Source organism: Daucus carota, chromosome 1, assembly GCF_001625215.2.
Source record: "Daucus carota subsp. sativus chromosome 1, DH1 v3.0, whole genome shotgun sequence".
Classification (NCBI taxonomy): domain Eukaryota; kingdom Viridiplantae; phylum Streptophyta; class Magnoliopsida; order Apiales; family Apiaceae; genus Daucus; species Daucus carota.
In genome coordinates this window covers 41,884,842-41,909,418 of record NC_030381.2, presented here as the reverse complement: position 1 = coordinate 41,909,418, position 24,577 = coordinate 41,884,842, and the positions used below count along the sequence as shown (strand labels likewise).

Genomic DNA, 24,577 nt, shown 5'->3' with positions numbered 1-24,577 from the left:
ATCTTAAAACAAGTAATTTTTATTAAAAATTTTAAATTAAGGTCATCTAACAAGAAAAACTCACTGACAAATATACCGCATCAAACATATGTCAAGGACTCGAGCCTTCTAATATTATCATGTATGTATATTGTATACACACAAGTACATATATATGTATTGTTTCTAATGAATATGATGCCATTAACATCAAAAGAGTGGCCACCACCAGCCACTCTCTCAAACCTGTCTCACCAACTCACATCTAGAAGCAATTAGGTTCACTGCCTTAACACCCCTCTCTCTCTCTCATATAATACAGAGACTATTTATTTGGGACTTCCCCTTTTTTATATATAGAGTCAAAAGCTTAAATAACTCCCCCCACTTCCAATTCCTCTCAAAGGGCCGGCCTTGATGTTCAAGCATCATTACCAATCCTAACAATTCCCACTTCCTCTTCAACCATATGCAACAACCTTTTAATACCTTATATACCTACATCCCCTCTCTTTTTTTATGAGCATATAAGAGTTGCAGAGTACTAGACTTTGGTTTAATCAAAACTTGAAACTTGTATTAAAAATGGGCAGGTCCCCTTGTTGCGAAAAGGCTCACACCAACAAAGGAGCCTGGACTAAAGAAGAAGATGATCGCCTCATAGCTTACATTCGCTCTCATGGCGAGGGCTGCTGGCGCTCTCTCCCGAAAGCGGCTGGCCTTCTTCGATGCGGTAAGAGCTGTAGGCTCAGATGGATCAACTATTTGAGGCCTGATCTTAAACGCGGCAATTTTACTGAGGAAGAAGATGAGCTCATAATCAAACTTCACAGTCTTCTTGGCAACAAGTATGTTTTTCTTCTTTGACAAAATTATAAACATGGGTTCGATCATTTTCTTTTTTTCTGTAGAAAGGTTAGCAACTGTGATAAAAATGATCGAACCCATGTTTATTTTGTTGCTAACGTTTCTAGAGAACATCTAAAATTCCCATATATGTATTAATCAGGGAATTTCGACATAATTTAAAATTTGTGACTAATGAAATTTGTGGCACAGGTGGTCACTTATAGCTGGAAGATTGCCGGGAAGAACAGACAATGAGATAAAGAATTACTGGAACACTCATATCAGAAGAAAGCTTCTAAACAGAGGAATTGATCCCACAACACACAGGCCCATGAACGAGACCAACTGCGCCCAAGAAATCACAACAATATCATTCGGGAGCGGAGCCGCCGCAGTGAACATGAAAGAAGAGCAACAAGAAGAGGAAGATCACAAGCTGATGATGATCAAATCAAGCTATGTTTTTCAAGAAAACGATGAAAAGATGGTTATGGAAAGATGCCCTGATTTGAATCTTGACTTAAAAATCAGCCCTCCTCATCCACATCAAACAGATGCATTGAAAACAGGGGGGAGAAACAGGGGACTCTGTTTTGCATGCAGCTTGGGCTTACAAAACAGTAAAGATTGTAGCTGCAACAGTAATAATGGTACCAGCAGCAGTAATAATGGTACCTCAGGTTATGACTTTCTAGGGTTAAAAGCTGGTGGTGTCTTGGACTACAGAAGCTTGGAAATGAAATGAATTTCAATTCTTTTATGTATTTAAATATATATATAAATCAAGGGATAACTTGTATTATTAGTATATGGAACTTTCTTCATTCCCTTGTTTGTAAAATTATAAGTAAATTTATAGTGATTAGTTATAGCAGTACTAATATCTATCTATCTTTACATATACAAGTAACAAAAGTACAGGTTTATGAGTATTTTGGTTTTGATGATTTTGCAAAGTCTGTTGAATGATTTGGTGAGTTTTAAACATGAAGTTGATAAGAAATGTGTTTGTGGAATTTATTGTGAGGAGAAGAGTTGGTGGAGTAGTTAGATGATGCTACCAGATCTTGCAAGCTTTTTGTACCCTTGTTGTAGTTGTTGCAGAATGTTCTGCTGAGAAGCAGGTAAATAATGAAAAGTAATACTGTAGTAGTATATGTGTAAATCTCCCACACAAAAAAGACAATAAGCAGGTTGTGTGCACTAGCCAACAACATGCTTTTGTGTGAATAAGTTATAATAGTATTAGCTTTAGAAACTAAGGTGTAATTAGGGTGAAGTTTCCTGTTTTTCTCCTGTCAAGAATATTAGGAAGAATCCATAAGAGTATCCCTTGTCTAATCATGCATGGCCTTCTTCACATTACTCTGATCAGCATAGTCCCTTCAAGTTATGAATATTATGATTTTTTGTTAGAAGGAGATATTTTCAACGATTTTCTAGTGTGCTTGAGTACACAATTATATTTTAAGATTGATTTCAGTCCCAATCTAATTAACAATAATGATGGTGTATACACACAAAACTCCACTAATAAAATTATATCACCTAAATAGAAATAAGTTGCTTTTGCATTCTCATATGCACGCTATAGGAAGATATTAATATATATTTGCTTAAAAGAAAATTTACAAGAGTTGTTTTTTATCCGTGATTAGTGATAATCATTCAACCCGTTCGGTTCAAAATCAATCCGAATTGAATAGACCGAAAATCAAATTTTCATAAATATAAAAACTTACATTGTATATTATACATAAAACTAAATTCATGATTTATTTAAAAATATCAATTAATCACCACTTCATCAAAGACAAATATAATTAAATATAGAAATTAGACATTATAATTATAACTTATAACTTTATAAGATATATACAGGGGTTTATTCCATTAGAAAAAATAAGGAGAGTATAAACTAGTCCGTGATCAGTTTTTCACCACTATTTTTAAGTGTAAAAACCACTCATTTGAATATCAGAATCCACTATTATATATATATATATATATATATATATATATATATATATATATAATCTGATAAATATACACAGACATACAACATATATCATCATCATATTTATTTATTACTAATTAAACTGCTAGCATCATTATCAACTCCCTCCATTACTGTCGTCTTCACCTACAACCATGATCATCCTATCGTCACTTGTTATCATAACTTGTCGCTACTAATAACTACTCTCTTCATCCCAATTTAGATGACCATTTTGCTCATTTCACACATATTAAGAAGTATTGAATGATTGTTCATCTTTCCATCTCTACCCATATTAATTGTGTTGACATTCTATTATATTTGTTAGATGATACATTGGAAATGATAAATAAAAAAAGGGTAAGAATGGAAGATTGTTGATAAATGTGCATTGAAAAGAGAGAAAACCAACTATTTTGGGATAACTATTTTTTTCTCAAAAGGGTCATATGATTTGGGATGGAAGGAGTATATACGAGCACAACATACCTCACCTCCTCATTTGCTACCATCATGGAACTCCTACAATTATAACTGATCATCAATACTCGACCAGTAATATCAATCATAACTAATCTTTCTCGATTATCAAAAATAAAAATTGATGACTTTAAAATATAAAATATTGATTAGCAACATATAAATTAGTGAATTCTGTAGTTATAAATTGTAATTGAAGAGGTGGTTTCTAGTTTCTAACATAACATTAATTTCTATTTAATAATTTGAATATAATACATATAAATTTATTATATACAGTTCGGACTATTCGGTTTTTATGTCAGGGCCAAAATAGTTTTTTAAGAATCAGATCGAATCGAATAGGATTTTATTTCTATCAATTCGATTCAAACTTTTATAAAATTAGGGTCAGACCAAACTAAATTTATATAATTTAATTCGAATTTCTAGTTCTAATTCGATTTTGCCCATCATATTTCCTAAAATTTGTTTTTTGATTTGTTTTCTATGAGAAGGAAAAAAAATATGAGAGGACTTGTATCCTCTTGATCATTAGTTCAACTCCCCAATGGGGAAGACTACGTGGTTATGCCTCTTAGATCAGAGCATGTCGCTTAAGTGCGCACTCAAAGAGTAGTGGCTGCGGGTTCCCACCTTTTATATATATATATATATATATATATATATATATATGTATGAGATAGTAGTTGGTTGCACTGGATAAGCTGTGAGAGGATGAGGAAAAAAGATGAGAAGATAGGTGGGTAACCTATCTCTTCCTAATAGTATTAAAAAAAAGCAGTACTACATAATACAGCATGTATGTAAGTATTTAATGTATGTGGATGTGTGTGTGCATGTATTGTATAGGTGATGTGTGAAGAGACTTAATTTCAACTGTCTGTAGTAGGCAGTCCCTATCGATTGTGTACCAACCTAACAATAATTATCTTGGTTCATGCGCTAACCAACTAATAAAGCATGTACAAATGAAAACTCTACCTAGATTTTTGTTGTTTTCATAACCCTTACCACGTCACTACTTAACCCTCGCCCTCTGCATCATTGTGTCCTGCCATGGGACTACTTCCAACGGAATCGGTCAAGCTATTCCGAGATGGCACTTGGCAGCCGACTCCTGATATATTTGATTATAAATATGTTAAATACTCATAATAGTATTATACTTATAAGAGTTAAAAATATGTTTCAATTGATATTATTTTCTATAATAAATAAATACTATTTAATATTGTTATTAAACCATATCTCCTGGTTCAATTTGATTTATATGTTCTTTGATCATGTGCTTAATTGTTAGAATCAAATTTAACATAAGCGATAAAAATATTTCATTACAAACATATTATAATATGTTGAATATGCATATTAGTTTAAGAAGGAAATTTTTGGAAAAAAATTACCCGCATTGCATGCATCTTATTGATTATTTTCTGCCTACGAAAAAAATTTGAAAGTACGATGATTTGTGAGAATAGAGGGAAGTTCAAAAGAGGTCAGAGAACTAAAAAAAAATCATAAATTTGATCATTCATTATTATTTGATCTTGTAATCATAATTAATTAAATAAAATTATTGTATTCTATTAAGATTCAATATAACGGTAGTGTATTAACAAAAAATTTCTATAAATTTTATGCGACGTATGTTGTATTCGATTCCTACAAAATCTTTGAAATTTCCTTATTTGAAGAGATTGTGTGAAATATATTTAATATTTTTATTATTATAACACCTAGTAGAACCGTAAGTAAATAAAATAAATGCTTAATATTTTAATCAATGATTGTTTTAAAATTATGTAGAAGCAAGTCTGAAGAATAAACTAAGTTTGCAATGGATAATATATATGATGTTAATGTTATTTTACCGAATCAATTGTAATTTTGTATATAATTTTTTAATGACAATAAACCATGTTTTTTTGTAAATAATGGATTATAGAATATACAAGGAAAAAGTATAAAATATTATATAATTTTATTAGGTGTTTGATCAACACCACACTGGATATCATAAAACGAATAATATATGACATATCCTACAACACCTAATAGAAACCGTAGATACACGGATGACAAAATAATCCGATCGATTTGAAATCCAAATCTAATCCAAAATTAATTCGAACCTGGAATTTGAAAAAATATCCGATATATATACAAATCAATAAAATACAAACTAAAAAAAAATTAAGAGAAACTACCCATAAACAACATCACTCACCTATCCCCTGTAAGTCATGATCCATTAAGGGCTCATTCTCGCCCCCATTCAATACCCCTGCTAGGCCCTACTTATGTCCCGTCTTAACCCACCTCCGGGTCAGCTCTTGTCCCGAAAATACTTTCCATTTTAGTTAATCACATTGATTTATATTTAATTTATATTTTAGTGGTTTGTATTGAAATACGATCATACATACATATATGGATGCATGCATGCATACATATATATATAGGGTCACGTTCAATAGAGAACACATGATTAAAATGGAACCTTAGAACCACTAATTTCTGCTGCAGAATCCTAAATTTCAAATAGATATTCAGAATCTCAATCTAAATACATATTTTTTGCATTATTGTGTATGTTGAAAAATAATTTTAAAGCATAATACATAAATATGACACTTTTTACATGTGTACTACTGCAGAACCCTTACTAATACCAGAAGATTTTAAATTATTTTTTTTATTTTAAAAACTAAACAATATGTTTTATTTAAAATAGAAATAAAAGAAAGGTCGATTACTAATGAAGAATAGATAAAATAAAGATATAGAAAAGGGGGGGAAATTTTTCAAAAATAAAAAATATCTATAATATTGATTAACACTTAAATACTCAAACACCTAGATTAAATTTATAAAATATTAATTATTTAACTTATGTGCTAACGGTTCGATTATGGTATTCGGGTCTTTTGCAATTATGCTCACGCCTAAACCTTACTCCTATTACACATTTCACAAACTCTCGCGTTGACTTATGTTTGATTAGTCAAGAGCTGAGCCCACCACCTTAAAGGCAAATCCCTAACCACCTAGGAAGAGTGATGATGATCGTTCAGTCATTTGGTTTGGGTCCGACCCGAACGACTGATCTCTGCTTGACTTTCCACTGTTTCTGGCTTCATCTAATACTAGGGCTGTAATTCGAACCGAGCCGGGCGAGTTTCGAGCCGAATCTAATTCGAGCCAACTTTAATCGAGCCGAGCCGAGCCGGCTCGATTAACTAATCGAGCCTAAAACTTTGCCCGAACTCGACTCGGTTAATTTCACGAGTCGAGTCGAGCCGGCTCGTTTAGCTAAACGAGCCGGTTTTAACGAGCCGAGCGAGCTAGCTCGTATAATTTTACACTTAATCGAGCCCAAACCTCTACCCGAACTCGGCTCGTTTAATTTCACGAGTCGAGTCGAGCCGGCTCGTTTAATTAAACGAGCCGAAACCTTTACCCGAACTCGGCTCGTTTAACGAGTTGAGCCGAGCCGAGCCCACCTAAACGAGTTCGAGCCGGGCGAGCTCGCGAGCCGCCCGACTCGAATTACAGCCCTATCTAATACTACGCAACAGGACAGGATTTCATTAATAAATGGATATTGCTTATATGAAAGTCATTTATCATTGTATTTGTACTCTTTGATTTCTGTAAGGGAAAATAGATTTTTTTGCCACTCAACTTATAGTGTTTTTAGAAACTTACCACCCAACTAATTTTTTTATTCTTTTAGTCACTAATGTTAGGTTTGGTTTTATTTTTAGCCACCAACTTAGGTTTGGATTTGATTACCAGCATTATTATAATTTTTTTGTCACTAAACTTATTGCGTTTTTAGAAACTAACCACTGAACTATAATTTTTTTATTTTACTCACTAGTGTTAGATTTAGCTCTTTTTTTTTTGTCACTGAAGTTAGATTCAGATTTCAGATTTGATTATTAGCATTACATTTTATGTGTATCATTATTAAAATATAGTGGTAGTCGGTAATATTTTGATGATTTGATATATGTTTGTATTTTTATATGTAGTACTTTTTATGTAGTATTTTTATATGTAGTACTTTTATGTCTTCAAGGTCGCTTACCTTGGATGAAAAGAATTTTACACGCATTATATGGCCTTTAAAAGATGTAGTTTCATATATAACTTTATTTTTTTCTTCCGAATGAAAATTCAGCGTTTGAATTTTTACACACAAAAATAAGTTATGAAACTATGTATAATAAGAATCTTAAATACATGCTAAGCACTAGAGAAAATTTGTAAACTAATGAGAGGGACGGAGGGAGTAATAATAATATAAAATGATGCATTATATATAGAGGACAATCATCGAAAATTAAGTTTTCCTCTCTATTTATTTATCTCGAAAATTATAATAAGATAAAGTTATTAAAATTTTTGAAGATAAATTTAAGAGAGATCTTAGACTGAGCTAGTCCATTGAAAGTTTAATAGCGAAAGATGATGCGTCATATCACTCAATTACATTTTATCTTATGAGAGAGGGTGAATTGTTTGAAATCATTGATTTCATATTCATGATTTATTGAATTTTTAGAATCTATTTACTATTTTTCCTGATTTTAATTTTTCATCGGCTCATTTTATATTATTATTGCTATATATAAGGATATAAACATACGACACATCATCAAAGATTAGATACTATCCCTATGTATAAATGATGCTACAAAAAATTATCATAATGCTAGTAATCAAATCCAAACCTAAGTTGGTGGCTAAAAACAAAACCAAACCTAACATTAATGACTAAAAGAATAAAAAAATTAGTTGAGTGGTAAATTTCTAAAAACACTATAAGTTGAGTGGCAAAAAAATTCATTTTCCCATTTCTGTAACTAAATACAGATGTATGATTTAATTACCGAAAAAACTATTAAACTTTTATGATTTTTTCATTTTAATCATAACACTAATTTTATTGCGGAAAATGCAACTAACTAATAGAAAACATATTTGAGAGAACCTAATTTTAACCATGGTTAAATGGATGTGTTATGCAACATTACCAAAATATCATTTTTTTATAATTTTAGTTTAAATATTTACATAATATTGTTGAAAAATTATATTTATTATCGAAAATCATAGCATTTGAATTGTTTGTTTATTTAGATGAATACTAGTTCAATAAAATTTTATTGTCCAAACAATTACTAACAAAATGCATAAAAAATATATAATATTTATTAAAAATCATGTAGAAATCTCAAAACACCATATATATTATATGTGCTTGTGTAGACTGTACCTGAACAAAACACATTTATCATATCCATGTTGTAGTAATATGTCGACAAAATTAGTAACAATGATTCATAGAGCGATCAAGAGTTTGAATAAATTTATAAATTCGATACGATTATTTAAATCACATGAAAAATTATCGATACACATGTATGTAGTAGGTTGATTGTGTTTCCAAAAAATCATGTTAATATTGTCCTCTACCTTCATACATAAATTATGATTCGCTCTATATTTGTGTAAAATATGAATTAGGATTTTGACCTTTTAATTGGATAGTAAAAAATTAATAAAATTCGTATATTAATTAATTTAAAAATTAATAACTTGACAATATATGTGACATCTCAATTTTAACTTAATCGTGGTTATGGATCAGTGAGAGTGAGTTTTCTGAATATGATTTTTTAAAGTGACTTGCATTATCCTGCAATAAATATGTTATTATGGTTAAATTGAAAAAAAATGATAATTGTATAGTTTTTTTGATAATTAAGTCTAGATGTATTTACAATCGATAGATGATCTCCGAGTTTTTCCTAAAAATATGTAAATGACGGCCCATAAAATGGGCTAGAATTTCTTTCCATGTCCTTTCTCAATATTTTCTATCTCTTCCTTTCTTGCAGCGTGCGTCCAAAATTTAAAAATAAGACAAACAAAAATAAAAATTTTGTTTTCTAGTTTTCGTTTTATAGTCACGTTTCGAAATTTTTCTGAAGAAATAGATTTCACACTATGACTGAAAAATAATGTATCTATTAAACAAGTCATAACCAAATACGGAAAGACCTAATTTCAGCAATTAATTATTACATATAAGTATATCCACACTTTGAGTGTTTTTTTTCCCGAATATCCAGTTTTGTGGTCACTAGCACTACAACATTAGTGGATAAAATATGTTTGTGAATTATTTATACTAGCCTTTAATCCCGTGCAAAGCACGGGCGGGTATATGATTCATAATTTATTAATTATAATTTAATTCTTTACACCATTTTATTAGTATTTTAGTATTAATAAATTGGATTTTAGTTAAATTATATTAACCAACTCGTTATATCTTCTAACGGAAATTTAGCTTTCACAATTTATTATCTATCTATAAATATTTTTCTATATTAATATGTGACAGTTTATTATTCAATTTAAATCAAAATTTTCATATTTCATATATCTTCATATGTTACGTAATGGCTCGTGTTTGTAATGAAATAGAATACGTAAGTGTTAAATTTCGAGTAGACGTTATAATTAAAAAGTAGCGTCTTTAATTATTTATATGTATTTTAGACAAAAGATATTCAAAATTGTATATTTATAATTAGTTATACGTTTATCTATAAGTAATTTTTAATATTAATATATGTTATTAACAGTAGTTTCATCTTTTTTTTAAACTAATTATAAATTATATTTAAAAAGATATTAATATACATAAGGAGTGTTTTTAGTATATGAAACTGTTTAATAGATATCTACTTGTAGACTTTTAGTTTTAGAAGAGAGTACCAAACCAAAATTTTGTACGACTACAAATTATACATATGTTGGCTTTTTATAGTATAGTATAGATGATTGTATTAGATTTTTATTTATGAACCTTTTCCATTTTTGAAAAATATTTGGTTAAACTTATAAAAACGTTAAGTCCTTTATCTTATTGAAAAGTTGAGAATGTTTTTTTTTTTTTTTAATTCCGTCCTTCCCCGCATGATAGCGTGAGGTGGGGAAACTAGCTTAAACAGAGCATAGTTTTTTTTTTTTTTTTATTCGAGTAAGTGAAAGAGTCGCAATGGTGAGAATCTTAATATTACCTATATTACATATTACGTTATATTTATGCATTATATGGTGTGCAAGTTATATCGAATTTTTAATTGATAAGTAATATGCTTGGCAGCCAACAAGGTGTTGGTGTGGTGGTAGAGCTCTTGTACCCCCTTGCGGGAGGTCAAGAATGAATCTTACATTCTTGCTAAGTATCATCAAAGGCCTTTTAATGAATCACATGCTAGAGCTCCTGCTTCATTTAGACTCTTCAGGTCACAGTATATTTAGATGCTTATTGGGTTACTTGTTCATTTTCTGCAAAATTTCTTTCTGGAGTTTGAATATCGCACATGAGCTATACTACTTCTGAGTTGATTTGGTTTGAAGGTCTTCTTCAAAATTTACATATTCAAATTTTATCAGATTTTTTCAGGAAAAAATAAAGTGCTTGAAGATTGATTGTCATTTTTCTTGAATATGTTGATTCTCAATTCATTCACATCAACACATTTTTTAAACTTGCTGACATTCTGCCTAAATTATTAGATGTTGCTATATCATAAATTCCTCAGTCTCAGACTTAGTCTGCATTTTGATTTTCCTTAATCGTCAAAGCTTGGAAGGGAGGGGGTGTAAAAAACTAAAATATAATACTATAAATATTTTAATATTCTAGCTTTCAAGTTAGTTAGTTAGATTACTGGTATTCATTTCAGTTTCATGAACTCGGTTAATAGATTCAATTTACAGTTTTTATTTTCTATTATTAAAAAGAACAAGGGAAATAGGCTTCTTTTTATCAAAACGTGTAGTACCTTACGAGACGGTTTGCAAATATGATAGCGCATATATATTTGCTAGGATAGCACATTTATAGTCGGATCATAATTTTGGTAGGAACTCTGTTCTAGTTGAGGTGAATAATTGTATAATTTCCTTTTTAGAAAATTAATAGCTTGGCGGCTTTTTGTAAAAAAAAAAAAAGCAAGTCCTTCATTTTATCTACTAAATCATTTCATACTTAATATAATTTAACTATAATAAATTTGTTCATATCTTTTTTACTAAAAATAATTCTTAATTTAATTTCTTAAATTTTTTATAAAATTAAAAATAAAATTATATTATGACTTATTACAATAAGTTTAATTAAAAGTTAAAAATTAAAAATTATATTATAATAATTATTTTACAGAAGATGAATATCTACGGATGTATTTACCGTTCTGGACGCGGATCAGAAGAAAAAAAATCCCATAAGATCGGTTTCCGAATTCTGAAACCGAAGGAGGTCATGGCTAGTTGGCTACAATTCCACCGAAAATGCAGAATACTTCAACGTATGTTTATGTTGAGACCTTAAGCAAGAATTAGTAATATTTTTATCGGACTTTCCCATATCTTCATTAGAAATACTAGTAATTATTTTATAATTATATTAAAAGATTTAGTTGATTCTAGTTTTTTAATAATAATAACTCTTAATGTCTATAAAAGTTTCATCAAGAAAAGTTTTGTAATTATATAAAAAATAATTATTTATATAAGGAGAAGGACCCATATATTTATATGCACAAAATATATATATAGTGGCTCTTCACTCTTAAAATAAGAAGAAAGTTGTCACTTTTGTTTGTTTCTTCTTTTTAAAGGTGTTAGGTAGAGATATTACCCATTTAAAAACTTTCACATCAGATTTTATTATCCCCACTCACCATATCCTTTTCTCACTTGATAGATTTTGTCTATAAAGCTACCAGTTACTTAGCTTTAGATCAGAAATTAATTAGTTTTAATTTGAGAGTCAACACATCTCCTCCCCGTTTCAGAATTCTTTCTCTCTATAAAATATCATATTTTTAGTAAAATATGCACTATAATAATAATTCCTTGAAAAAATTTAATAAAAATAATTAGCGGAAGGATAAATTAGCTTAAAATATTTGTTAGACTTCTTCATTTGAGATTAGGCTGTTTTAACTTTATTAGAACACAAGAATGTTGGACATAAATGATAAATACAGACATCAATCTGACATACAATATTTAATAATAAATTAGGTAATACTAAATAAAAATAAGAAGAAGCAAGTTAAATTGAGCATATATTTCGGAAATTAATGAAGGAATAAAATGGTGATCCACCTGGTTCTTGTTCATCTGGCCTTCACTTTCCAGAGGAGAATTATTGGTTCTCTACCATACAATGTTACATCACATGCATGATCCCAAGCAGTGTTGAAGTTTTTCCTTCTAGATCCAATCTTCTGGACACATGAATAGACATGCCAACCTTTAATTATTACTTAATACAGTGCACTTTCTTATTCTCTCATCTCAATTTCTCACACATCAGTATAACATCAACCAAATTTATGAATATTGCAACTTTTGCGAAACAACCTTTCTACCCCTTCTGTCAACAATAATATTATAAAAATATAAATAACTTGCCTCTTCTTCTTTTTTAGAATATGAGTGGCCTATTTAAAAAAAAAAGATATATAAACAAAACGGTCGTCTGTAAAATCTTTTTTTTAGGGAATGGTAAATTAAGGGAAATAATAAGTATCCAAAAAATTATCTCAAACTTTTTTTTGCAATAATGTATCAAAATCTGATTGGCTGCATTCACTTCAATAATAATAAAACTTTCTTTTATAATTTATATACATCAATCATTCCATCACAATTTTTCATGCTACATTATTTGATAAAAAAATCTAAGAATTTTTTTTTGGATAGTTAGCATAACCCAAAATTAATGAGATTTGTTATACACGCAGATTTATATACAACTTAATGGATGTTTCTACTAATCTTAGGAAAAAGATGGTTAACCATAAAAGATGATAAGAGTACTTGATGAAGTCGCATAGAAGTGATTTAGGTAAGTGTCAAAATTTGCAACTAAATTCATAACAAGTAACAAAATCTACCAGTATAAAACAAGTCTAAGCTTCCAAGTATAGAAAGACATACAGATGAAGGTGTTCTAGTAGGCCACTAAAATTTCGGAAAATCTGGCATGTTCTTTCCTAGTTATCACAAGTAAGAACAATTGAATAATCAAGATAGATTAGCGTAAACTGGAAGAAGATGTGTAACTAATTTCCCCAATTACAGGTGAGTCAACAATCATTTTGTATATTTGGGCAATTTTTTTACTATAATAAATATTTCCTAATCATTCAGAGAGGAGCATATATATATTTTTATGGAGCAGGTAGGTAGCTGAGACAATTTTACGTGCAGGGCAGGTAGGATAAATATTTGTCTGAAATACTTGTAAGGAAATGTAACTGAGTTTTTTATGGTCCAGTTCAAGCTTATAGGTTATAGCACTTTGTTTTATTATTTTATCCGCATTTGTTTTACCTCTCTCATTACTAGAGTTATCTAATTCGTACACCTTCTAGAAACCTAAACAAAAAATTGTTAATTATGTCCTGAAATTATTCCACTACACTGCATAAGATTAAAAATATGGAAGGAATTTTGACGAAAAGAAAATATGTTGCAAGAGTGGAAAGAAAACGACCAGGCTTAATATATGAAGCCCTCTTTAACTAAACTTGTTTAGACCTAATATTTATTTTGAGAAAAAAATCATATTTGTATATTATTTTGTGAGGTAAATATTTAACAGGTTTATTATTTTTAATTTTTATTATTCGTTTCCTCAGAAAATATATATTCACCTATTTCTTTCAAAAATAGCCCACACGAACAATGGCTAAAAAGCCCACCAGCATTAACAAACTCGGTTTGGAACATACTGCAAAAGCCCACGAGACCTACAATACGAAAAGTTATCATACAAGAAACAGACTACAACATCTTTGCAACAAACTGAAGGGTAGACAGAATACAACATCTAGGTTGATTTCTTATATTTAGCTTGTAAGTCACTAGAATTGGCCCGAGCAGCAGCTTTAGCTAGATTAGTTGGATTCATGAAACTTTTGGGGTTGAGAGCTTTTCTGATCTTGAACACCGCCCAAGCCGTCCCGATTGCATGCCCTGCAGCATCTAGTCCTTCACTCGTAACCTTTGCGGCTTCATCTCCGTACCTGTCGCATATAGAACACATTCGTTACTCATTCTAAGTTTTAGAATTTGTCTAAATACCCGATTTCAGTGTAGTAGAAATGCAATGTATTATACAGAAATAGTCTTTTCAATCCAACAATGAAAATAGCCACACATGAGAAGCTTTGACAAATTTTTATGTGATCCTTCTCTTTTCACCCCTTTACCTTTTGCATGCTGCACTCGGGGAATGCATACCCACATAACGGGTACATGATAATTGAATTAAAACTGACGCCCAGTGTATGTATTAACAGTTATGAAAAACAAGAAAAAACCAGAATGAGTAATACATCACATTTTGAGCATTACTGTATCTGGACCGAGGAAAAAGTTAAATGCATACCTATCAGTAACGAGCCCGGTTGTAACAACTGAAGTTGTGGACATCACATTTCTTCCAGCTACTTCAACAGCATCAAATACCTTATCTGCATTGCACATCAAGAAAAATATGATATACCATAAGTGAAAAGGACTAAAGTTTATTGCAGAATCTACCCAGCCTCAGCATAAAACCTTAGAATAAATTTATAATTGACTCGCTACATAGACATAACATTCTGAAATAGAACAGACAAAGAGATTGTTTAACATACTAAATCCATCCAATGAGGCAAGCACAATTTCCCCAGGGAGGAGGTTGAAGAACTTCTTGCCAAGTTTGGAGTTGACAATTGGACTCGTAAAGAACCCTGAGACTTTTACTGCTCCAGAAAGAAGTGCAGTCGCCACATCTTCCGACATCTTTGTCAATTTCTTGACCCTGATTAGGAAACTACAAAATTCAGTTAATTGGCTCCATTCTCCAGTTCCAAAAAGGCTCCATGAATATACAAATATTAGAGAGCAAGTTAAATGCTAACTTGCTAAGAATATTGCAATCAAGTTAGACATCAGGATCACTGATAACCTAAGAAGACAGACCATACACATTTATCTAGACCATCACATATTAGTAAATAGCTACCTTTAGTCTAACAAGTCCCAGGACTCCCAGCCATATAGAGAACAAAGAGAACATTACAATGCTTATCTTCATCTATCAACCAATTTTTGGATCATAAATTAATAATAACGTTCAATCTTTTTTTAGTGGTTTCCCCAGAGATCTTTGCTATAAGAAAGCATGATCACTTTGATGAGTTAATAAACATAAAATCCACATCATATGTTCTATATAACAACCATTAACAAACACGTGAAACTGACCAGTGAAGTGTTTGACCAGAGAAAGGATAATCTCTTCAAATTCCAGTCCAATCAAGTGACCATGTTCTTACAAAAATCAGAGACAAATTCAACTACTATGAACAATGGCAATGAACATTTCGATGAAGCTGGAAATTATTGATATAACCTAATGAGACAGAGCATTCATATACATGTAGACAGCAGTCCATGACATAAATAGTCAATAATTAGGCTAATTAGTTTCAATCTTACTTAAACAAATTCTACTTGCATTTATTCATTTATCTAACCGCTTGATCATAAGTCATACCTATACTTAAATTCAATATTAATGACCCCAATAAACACAGAGTTTCTCTTATCACATTTCACAACACATAAAAACTGCCATTAGTTAACCAAATCAGCATATCACATTTTTACTGCATCAAGAATCAACAATCACAATGCACAAACACATAATCAACAACAAAATTTAATTAAACAAAATCAGAAAATTCCAAACCTTTTCATCCTCCTCAATGTCTGTGGACTAATATCGGAATCGGACCTCGGCCCCATCCTCTTCCTACAATACTCATCACCCCACTTCATCCCACCAACAGTCAAATCCCCACACCACAAAATCCCCTTAATCACTTGCCCTGACCCTGCCGCAATCATCCTCGCCACACTCCCACTATAGTCCTCCACATTCGGAGCCAACGCAGTCCAAAACGCCCCCGAATTCCTCTCCATCTCCTCCTTCTTCACCCCATCCACCGCCATCTCCCCCGGAGACACCTCATTCCCCAATTCCCCCCAAACCACTTCCCCCTTCACTTCCTTCACAGAAAACGCACTACAACTCTCCAAAATCCCATCGAATTCTCTCAACAAATCCTCCTGCCCTTTCGCCGCAATACTCAGCCCGTAATTCAACAACTCCTCCCCATCTCCCTTCTCCTCCTCAGGAACCCTAAGAGAAAAGAAGTAGTGGGACCCATTAAGCTTAACCGCCGGCTCATCCTTCGCCAACGGCCACTGAACTTCATCTCCGACCCTAGCAAGAACCGCTACGACATTATCACCCTGTCGAAGCCTGACAATGTTTAATTCACCAGAGGCAAGTTGAACACTCCGCTTCTTATCAATCAAATGAACAATCGCACCGGGGATTTTAATCAGAATCTCCTCTGACGACTCAAACGCCGGCGGGTTCTCGCCGGAATCGCGATGAATGGGGACGTCGGAATCGGTTTCCGGGAACAGTTTTTCGGCAACTTCTTGAGAGTCTATAGACGGGTACAAAGAAGACATGGTGTTGTGCGTATGTGAAGATTGTAATTTGATTAATTAAATATGTGTGTATTGGTTAGAGTGTGTAGATATGAAGATCTAGAGAGGGGTTTTAAGGTTTTTATATAAGGAAAGCTTAGGGTTTAAGGTAAGTGGATGAGCGTGTCGGTTAAAAAAGGCGGGAGGAAGTGCATGTGGCGAGTTGAGAAGAAGACGCGTGACAGTGGAAGACACGTTTATGGACGCGAACAAGTTAAGGATATATTCCTGTCTGTATTTTATTTTATCCTTTCTGTTAAGACATACCTCAACACATCGACATAACAATAAGTCGACATAAAAAATGGGATTGTGCTACTTCGTCACAAATGTTAAATATTCGGAATAATAAGTTTAGGACCGTGTTTTAATATAGGAGTAACCTTTTATATTATATTTATATAAAAGAGGTTCTTGGAAGGGTGACATGGCATATCTCACCGGCCTTCTTTCAAATTCTGTGATTTTTTGGAGTTTTACATTTTAATAATTTTTTTTTTTAATTGAACAATAAAAAAAGGTCAATGAAAGGGTAAACGACCGCTTTTACATTTACCTTCTTCAATTTTACCTCTTCATATCAAAACCCCAGAGGAATCATCAGGAGGAGATCAAAAGGTAATCAGCAAAATCCTCGAGAATCATGAGAACTTCCTTAATTTATGTCTAATCTAAATATCAAACTAGTGGGAACTCAATATAAAAAATGTATATAAAAGTAGTCTCTCCCTAGCTAGTAAAAAAAAAATCAAAAAAAAGTCCATTGCCACATCATCAGCGGGTTTTTTTTTTTTGACTAGCTAGGTGGAGACCTTAATGATATACATTTTTTGTGAAGGTGCTCCTGACGGGGCCCTTCAAATAAATTAGATTTTGATAAATTAAAAAAATTCTCACGATTCTCATTTTAAGAAAGTTCTCATTTGAGCAAGTGCCTACATAATAAATAATCTTATGACCTCTTTGGACTTTGATCCATGATTTATTTCACTCGCTAGTAAAATGCGCAGATACACCATAGTTAAAATAATTAACCTTAACCTTGTCCAACCTGATGATTGTATTTGCATTTTTCACTCTTCTTCTCATCACTTTTCTGGGGATGGCCTTTTACTAAATATTTTTCTTCCAAGTTTGCCATTCCTAAAGATTTAACAAACATAATTGATGATCTTCTCATGTCAATTTCACCATCACCATCAGTGTCTGTTTCACCGGACTCTTATTCAGTCATCACTTTCTTCTTGCTCTTTCTCTCAGTCGAGTCTTTTGCCTTTTATTTTTCACCTTGTTGGGTAGTTATTTTGCAACTCGGAGCATGAGTGTCGCAGATTTTGACCTTTCATCACTCCTGCGTTCTTTTGATGTTTTTCTAACTCATTAATTTGTCATATGCAGTCTCTGTTGATATTTCATTAATATCATCAACTTCACTTGTTGGCTGTTGCTGTAGATTTTTCATCATATATATCAAACATGCTCTCGTAAACTTATATTCACATTTTCATAGTCATAATATTTGTAATGCATGATCATATTGAGGGGTTTAGTGAACCTGTCATAAGTCATATTGATTAGCCCTACGTCGTTGTACCCTTCCTCAATATTGATTAGGGCCTATTATCTTATTACACGTTGTTCTACCCTTCCTCCATCTCAAATTAGACGGGTTTTTTAAATATAAAATCGAATAAGTATATATATATTTTTGGTAAAAATCAAAAATTATATTATGCAAGTATGAAGATGCCCTTAAACTACACTTCATATCTAACTTTTAACGGGAATTTTGAATGTAAAGATTACAAACTGGAATACATTATAACTCCCATATTTTAAAGTATAGGTACTCATCTGCCAATGACCCAAAGTTAAGGGTTATAAACTGCAATGATCTCTATAAAAACTTAATATACTTATAGAACAGTGAAACTTTTTCGCAGGATAACTTAATATGATGAAAATTTTTGTGTATACAAAAAAAGCTGCAACACCATTCGATTAAAAACTGATACATTCTAAAATTTCTCCGGTCGAGCGCTTTTTCCTCTAAGCCGATATGTGCTAGTGGCATTCAAAGTGTTAAAAATATGTGATAAAGCCAAGTCTCCCTCACTAGTCCAATGGGCCTCAAGACCGAGCATTCTGGCCTTTTCCCTTTTACATCATTTGTGTTAAATTTCGGAATACAGTAATAGAAAAAGACAACAGGAGTAGATTTGTTACAGAAAAAAAAGATAAACATGTTCAAGGAATCCCAATAATAGTCCTTGAAATGTACAAAGTACAGCGTATCCCCCCCACTTGGAATTATTGAGCAATCTGCTCCTTCAACTTGAGAATAATGGGGTCCTGATATTATCAACCACCTCTCTTGTCTCACTCATTTCAATGTCTTTTTAAAGCCAATTTCCATCAATCTCGGTCCCGTTAATAATGGAATAAGCCAGTAAGAAGATGACAAATGCAATGTCTCACTCATCACACTACTATTACAAAGTTTACAATACAACATCTAACATTTTTTCCACTATTTTCCAAGCTGTTGCAAGGTTTTACCAAACTTAAGACAAGTAAATAACACACTGAGAAAACTACTACTAATGCTGCAGCAAGCTAATGCTACCTTACTGGGAGAGTATAATTGAGGGTTGCAACTTTGTTTCCCTGCAAAACTCACTCTCCTCCGTGGAACAACAACATTTGAAGACATTAATTTACAGGGGATCTATCTGAGTCACTACGATGGGGCTTCGAACCACATGCTTTCCATCCATCCACGACAGTGACCCGAACAAGGCACCGGCATCACCCATCACTATATTCTTCCGCACCACTTTCACCGTAACAAAGTAATTCAATTTTCTTATTCTTTCGGTAAAAACTAGCTTCCCTGGTTTGACAACCACCGTCGTTCCCTTGGGGGCGTCCACCTTCACCTTGTAAACTGCATTAGCGTCGCCCACATTAGTCACAGTCCTCATTAGTGTCTTGCTTGCAACCCCCATTGAAGAGCTTGAAAACGAAGCAGCAATGCTTGGATAATTCAAATTCTCTGCCATGGGCTTCTTCATAGGGCAATTTACAGGTGATCGAGTGATCACCTGAATTGTCTTTGGACCGTATCCAATAGCGCACAAGAAGCTCACATAATCGCTATTTACCACGTCATAAACAAGTCCGGGATCCATTGCACGATCAAGATTCAAATGCCCTGCACCAAAATCATAAGGTGTGCTGGCCTTGCCAGTGGCCTCATCAGTCATGGGATGCAACATATTATTAAGAATATTCGCGGTAGTCATCATAGCAGATCTTATTGCTGCAGCACTCCAATCCGGATGTGCGGATTTAAGCAATGCAGCAGCCCCGCTAACATGAGGACATGACATTGAAGTTCCTGATAAAATATTGAACTCTGTCTTCCTAGTATCAGAATCCAAGCCAGTAGGACCAACAACATCAGTCCAACTGGCTAAAATGTTAACACCGGGAGCAATTATATCAGGCTTCAAGATCTCTGGATTCATACCGCTTGGCCCCCTCCCTGAAAACGAAGCCACAACCGGAGCTGGCTTGATTCCAATTATCGTGCCTCCAAAAGAAATACTAGCAGTTGGCAACACAGCAGCCGAAGTATACCCCTTGATAAAATCGCCTTCATCTGAACCGACAGCACAAGCCGGAAGAAGATGAGCATCTCCAACAAGACCTTCACCGTTGGAAATCCCATTAGCTAAAATCATCCCAATCCCTCCAGCTTTCTTCACAACTAACCCTTTCGCAACCCTAGGATTATTCCCCCTATCACAAATCACAATCTTCCCCTTAACTTCACTAGGATCAAGCGAATTCTCCATACACAACGAAGCCGACAAAACCCCCGATTTTCCAGGATAAACCAAAGGATACATCTTTCCCGTAATTGGCAACCCCGAATACAACGAAACCCCGCTGATCTTCCTCCCATCCCCCAAAATTACATCAGCTGGGAAATTCCTATCAATCGTCCCCGCACCCACCGTCATAATCCACGGAGCCACATTCGTCACCGACATCCCATTAGGCCCATCATTCCCTGCAGACGACGAAACAAACACCCCCCTCGACACCGCCCCAAACGACCCAATCGCAATAGGATCAAGATAATAAGGCGACGATATCCCATCCCCACCACCAATACTAATACTAATCACATTCACACCATCATTAACAGCAGCATCAAAAGCAGCTAAAATATCACTATCAAAACAACCAGAACTCTTCCAACATACCTTATAAACCGCCAATCTCGCCTTCGGAGCCACCCCTTTCGCAATGCCAGCCGCATACCCTTCGAAACTGGCCTTAAACGCATACCTCCCAGCAGCAGTAGAAGCAGTATGAGTCCCATGACCATCAGCATCCCTAGGTGATTTATACTCAATTGTATCATTAATCCCCCCACCCAAACCCCCAAATCCCTCATTAGCCTCGTGCCCTTTCGAGAAAAATCTCGCCCCAATAATCTTTTTATTACAATTCTTAGCACTAAACTTAACACCCACTTGACAAATCCCCTTCCAATTCTTGGGCACAGGCCCAATATTGAGGTCCGAGAAGCTCCGCCTCTCGGGCCAAATCCCCGTATCGAAAACCCCAATGATCACATCCGACCCGTAATCCGACTCGGACCATAAGCCCCTCTGGTTCCTCAGCCCAAGAAACTGCGGCGAGCGCGTGGTGTGCAACTGCCGGCGCCGGTCCTCAAAAGAGGCGAGAACAGAAGGGTGTTGCAGCGTCCTCGCAGCTTGCGAAGGCGTTAGAGACGCGGAGAAGCCATGGAAAACGGTGTCGTATGTGTGGAGGATCCGGGTCGGGTCGGTGAACTCGGATGTGTACCAGTGGAAATGGGTGGGGAAAATAGAGGGCTTAGCATCATAGTCAACTCGGAAGATGTAACTCTTGTGTGTTTGGTCGGAGAATGCGAGTGGGACTAGGATTAATACGAGGATCAAGTGGTGGAGAAGTGAAGAAGTGGTGGAGAAAGAAGCCATTGGAGAGTGGGAAGAGAGTGGAAGTTGAGAGTGTGAATATATAGATACATATATGTTACGTTGTGTGAGTGTATAGGTGGTGTGGGGTAGTTTATTCAAGAGGATTGTTGTCTTTTTGGGATATTTTAAATATCTTTATTAGTTAAATACTTAAATCAAGTTATTAATTTAATTAAAGATTAAGTGAAGGTTGTCGAGCAGGACTACAATGGAACGTATTGAACCGAATCAATTTTAACGAATGATATCACGCGTTCTCTATTCATCAAAAATATTAGACTGAATTGAACTCAAAATAAATAATTTACCTATGTATAAAATTATTATTAATTATTACTGATCAACTAATATTTAATAATGTTAGGGCAAACCCAGCAGTGATCCAAAGATCCAAATTTGGGGCAGATTACCTCAAATTCTGCTGCAGCAGTGATCCAAATCCTGCCCCAAATTTGGATCAGTGAATAGTACTGATCCAAATTTGGATCACCACTGTTCACTGATCCAAATTTGGATCACTTGGTTTAATAATATAATAATGATTTTGTTATTTGTATAATTTCAATTAATTGAATATAAAATTGATTTGTGCTATTTTAATTATCTAATTAATATAATATGTAATTAATAATTAATAACATTATATTTAGAATATATCTTATAATAATATGGAAAAAAATATTTCATTAAAATTTAAATAAAAGTACATTAAATCCATAAAATAAAATTGACAATTATAATATAAATAGTTACAAATTATTAAATATTAAACTTAAGAATAAATAGTTTAATATAATATTCATGTAATATAATATGAAAATAATAATTTGGATCAAAATTTGGATCACACTGCTGGAATGGATCAGAAATTTAGATTAGGATTTGGATCAGTTGGTGATCTAAATTTGGATTTTTGGATCACCACTGCTGGAAATGGCCTTATCTAATAGTATATATTTATTCGACTCCAGGTGTAAGAATATATGGAACAAAACCGCTAGATTTCAAATTGTACAAAAGTTGAAATACTTGAAATGGAATCATCAAACACTCTATTCAATCTTCAATTGTGTCGTGTTCAGGTAAGAAAACTGTCTGGCGTAGGTACTCGGTCATCGGGGTCATGTCTTTGAAATTTTGAAAATTCTAAAAATTTATACAATGGGGGTGTTTGGAAGTTAGGGGTTTAGGCTAAAATTAGAGGTTTGGAGTGTTTTAGAGGTTTGACCATTTCAATTCGCTAATGTTAGTGTTTGGTAGTTAGTGGATTGAAATAGAGGTTTGGGCTTAAAAAGTTAATTTTCAAAAAGCTAGTTTGAGGAGCTTTTTGGGTTAGCGGTTTGGGTATGTGTCACAAAAAGCTCATCAAACAGCTATTTACCAAACAGTTTTACAAGAAATCGCTAATTCAATCCGCTAGTCAAAACAGCTATTTAAATCAGCTAGTCAAAACATCTAATTCAATCCGCTAACAGCTAACCGCTAACCGCTAATTCCCAAACAGGGCCAATAATCTGACATTGGATAAATGAATAGAGTAGATTCGACTTTTATCAAATTCAAGTTCAGTAATTTTATACCAAATCGATCCAAACTTAATTATCTTATTAATTTTATTATTTATTATCAAATTTTTCAAAGATCGTAAAACAAAAGTGAAAAGTGAAAGACAAAGTTGTGCGAGATAAAAACATAGTATATGCCGTTTCAGGAAAGGATTATATTGTAGAATTCTTTTGATATTTTTCTTGTAGAATTCTTTTGATATTCTTCTATTTCTTCTGCGATTCTACAGAATAAATTATCGATATTACTAACTTTGAGTGATGTCAAGTTCTTCGGCTTTAATGGCTGTTATGCTTGTAACTGAAGCTATTAAAAACATATTACTAACCTTGAGTGATGTCAAGTTCTTCGACTTCCATGGCTGTTATCAGAGGCGGACCCATAGCCTTGACTATGGGTTCCCGGGCACCCACTCAACTTCCCGTCGAAGTGTAATTATAAGTTAAATTTCGGTTAAAAATTAATTTAAAATTTAGCAGGAACCCACTAAAATATTTACCAAACTCATAATTTACTTCAATAATTTAGAAATCTTATCAACTATTGGGCGATTGGTGTTCGAAATTATTTAAAATCTCGTATTTATTAAGATATTTGTATAAATATATACATTTTAGTTTCCGGTAAATATTAATATTTAATTAAATATTTATTATTTATATTAATAAAATAAAACAAGGAACCCATTGAGAAAAATTTCTGGGTCCGCCACTGGCTGTTATGCTTGTAACTTAAACTATTAAAAACATGGATTATATTGTTCTAACGTGCTGTTCTAATTATTTCTATATGTCTAATTGAAGATAGAATTAACATAAATAAAAAATCTTCTTAAATATGGAATCTATCTCTGATTGATTATGTGTAATTCTGTATTCCTACACTACCCTTTGTTAACATACATCTCAGTAATGTGGAGTAGTTTCAAATTTATTGAATGAAATATAGCTCAGAAGTTGGTTACAAGTGAGGAGTGTTTTATGATTTATAAGTTCTTAAAAATTTT

General features: G+C 33.0%; 3 protein-coding genes across 4 annotated transcripts; 1 reads left to right on the top strand and 2 right to left on the bottom strand.

Moving 5' to 3' along the window:
* The first annotated feature begins 301 nt into the window (after positions 1-301).
* On the top strand, positions 302-1,709 carry LOC108205758 (myb-related protein 308). The gene is made up of 2 exons (XM_017375820.2): positions 302-827; positions 1,039-1,709. Exons 1-2 carry the CDS (start codon positions 565-567, stop codon positions 1,571-1,573), a joined length of 798 nt encoding a protein of 265 aa, XP_017231309.1. The 5' UTR covers positions 302-564; the 3' UTR covers positions 1,574-1,709.
* Positions 1,710-14,159: 12,450 nt separating this feature from the next.
* On the bottom strand, positions 14,160-17,185 carry LOC108201970 (protein EARLY-RESPONSIVE TO DEHYDRATION 7, chloroplastic). 2 transcript variants are annotated; one of them, XM_017370329.2, is made up of 4 exons: positions 16,158-17,185; positions 15,058-15,224; positions 14,805-14,889; positions 14,160-14,439 (listed from the first exon to the last, which is right to left on the bottom strand). In XM_017370329.2, exons 1-4 carry the CDS (start codon positions 16,949-16,951, stop codon positions 14,244-14,246), a joined length of 1,242 nt encoding a protein of 413 aa, XP_017225818.1. In that variant the 5' UTR covers positions 16,952-17,185; the 3' UTR covers positions 14,160-14,243. The 2 variants fall into 2 exon arrangements, with proteins under 2 accessions (XP_017225818.1, XP_017225812.1); XM_017370323.2 differs by having other exon boundaries at positions 15,058-15,236; positions 16,158-17,078.
* A 2,242-nt stretch (positions 17,186-19,427) lies between these two features.
* Positions 19,428-22,066, bottom strand: LOC108201960 (subtilisin-like protease SBT1.6). The gene has a single exon (XM_017370313.2). It carries the CDS (start codon positions 22,003-22,005, stop codon positions 19,687-19,689), a length of 2,319 nt encoding a protein of 772 aa, XP_017225802.1. The 5' UTR covers positions 22,006-22,066; the 3' UTR covers positions 19,428-19,686.
* Between the last annotated feature and the right edge of the window lie 2,511 nt (positions 22,067-24,577).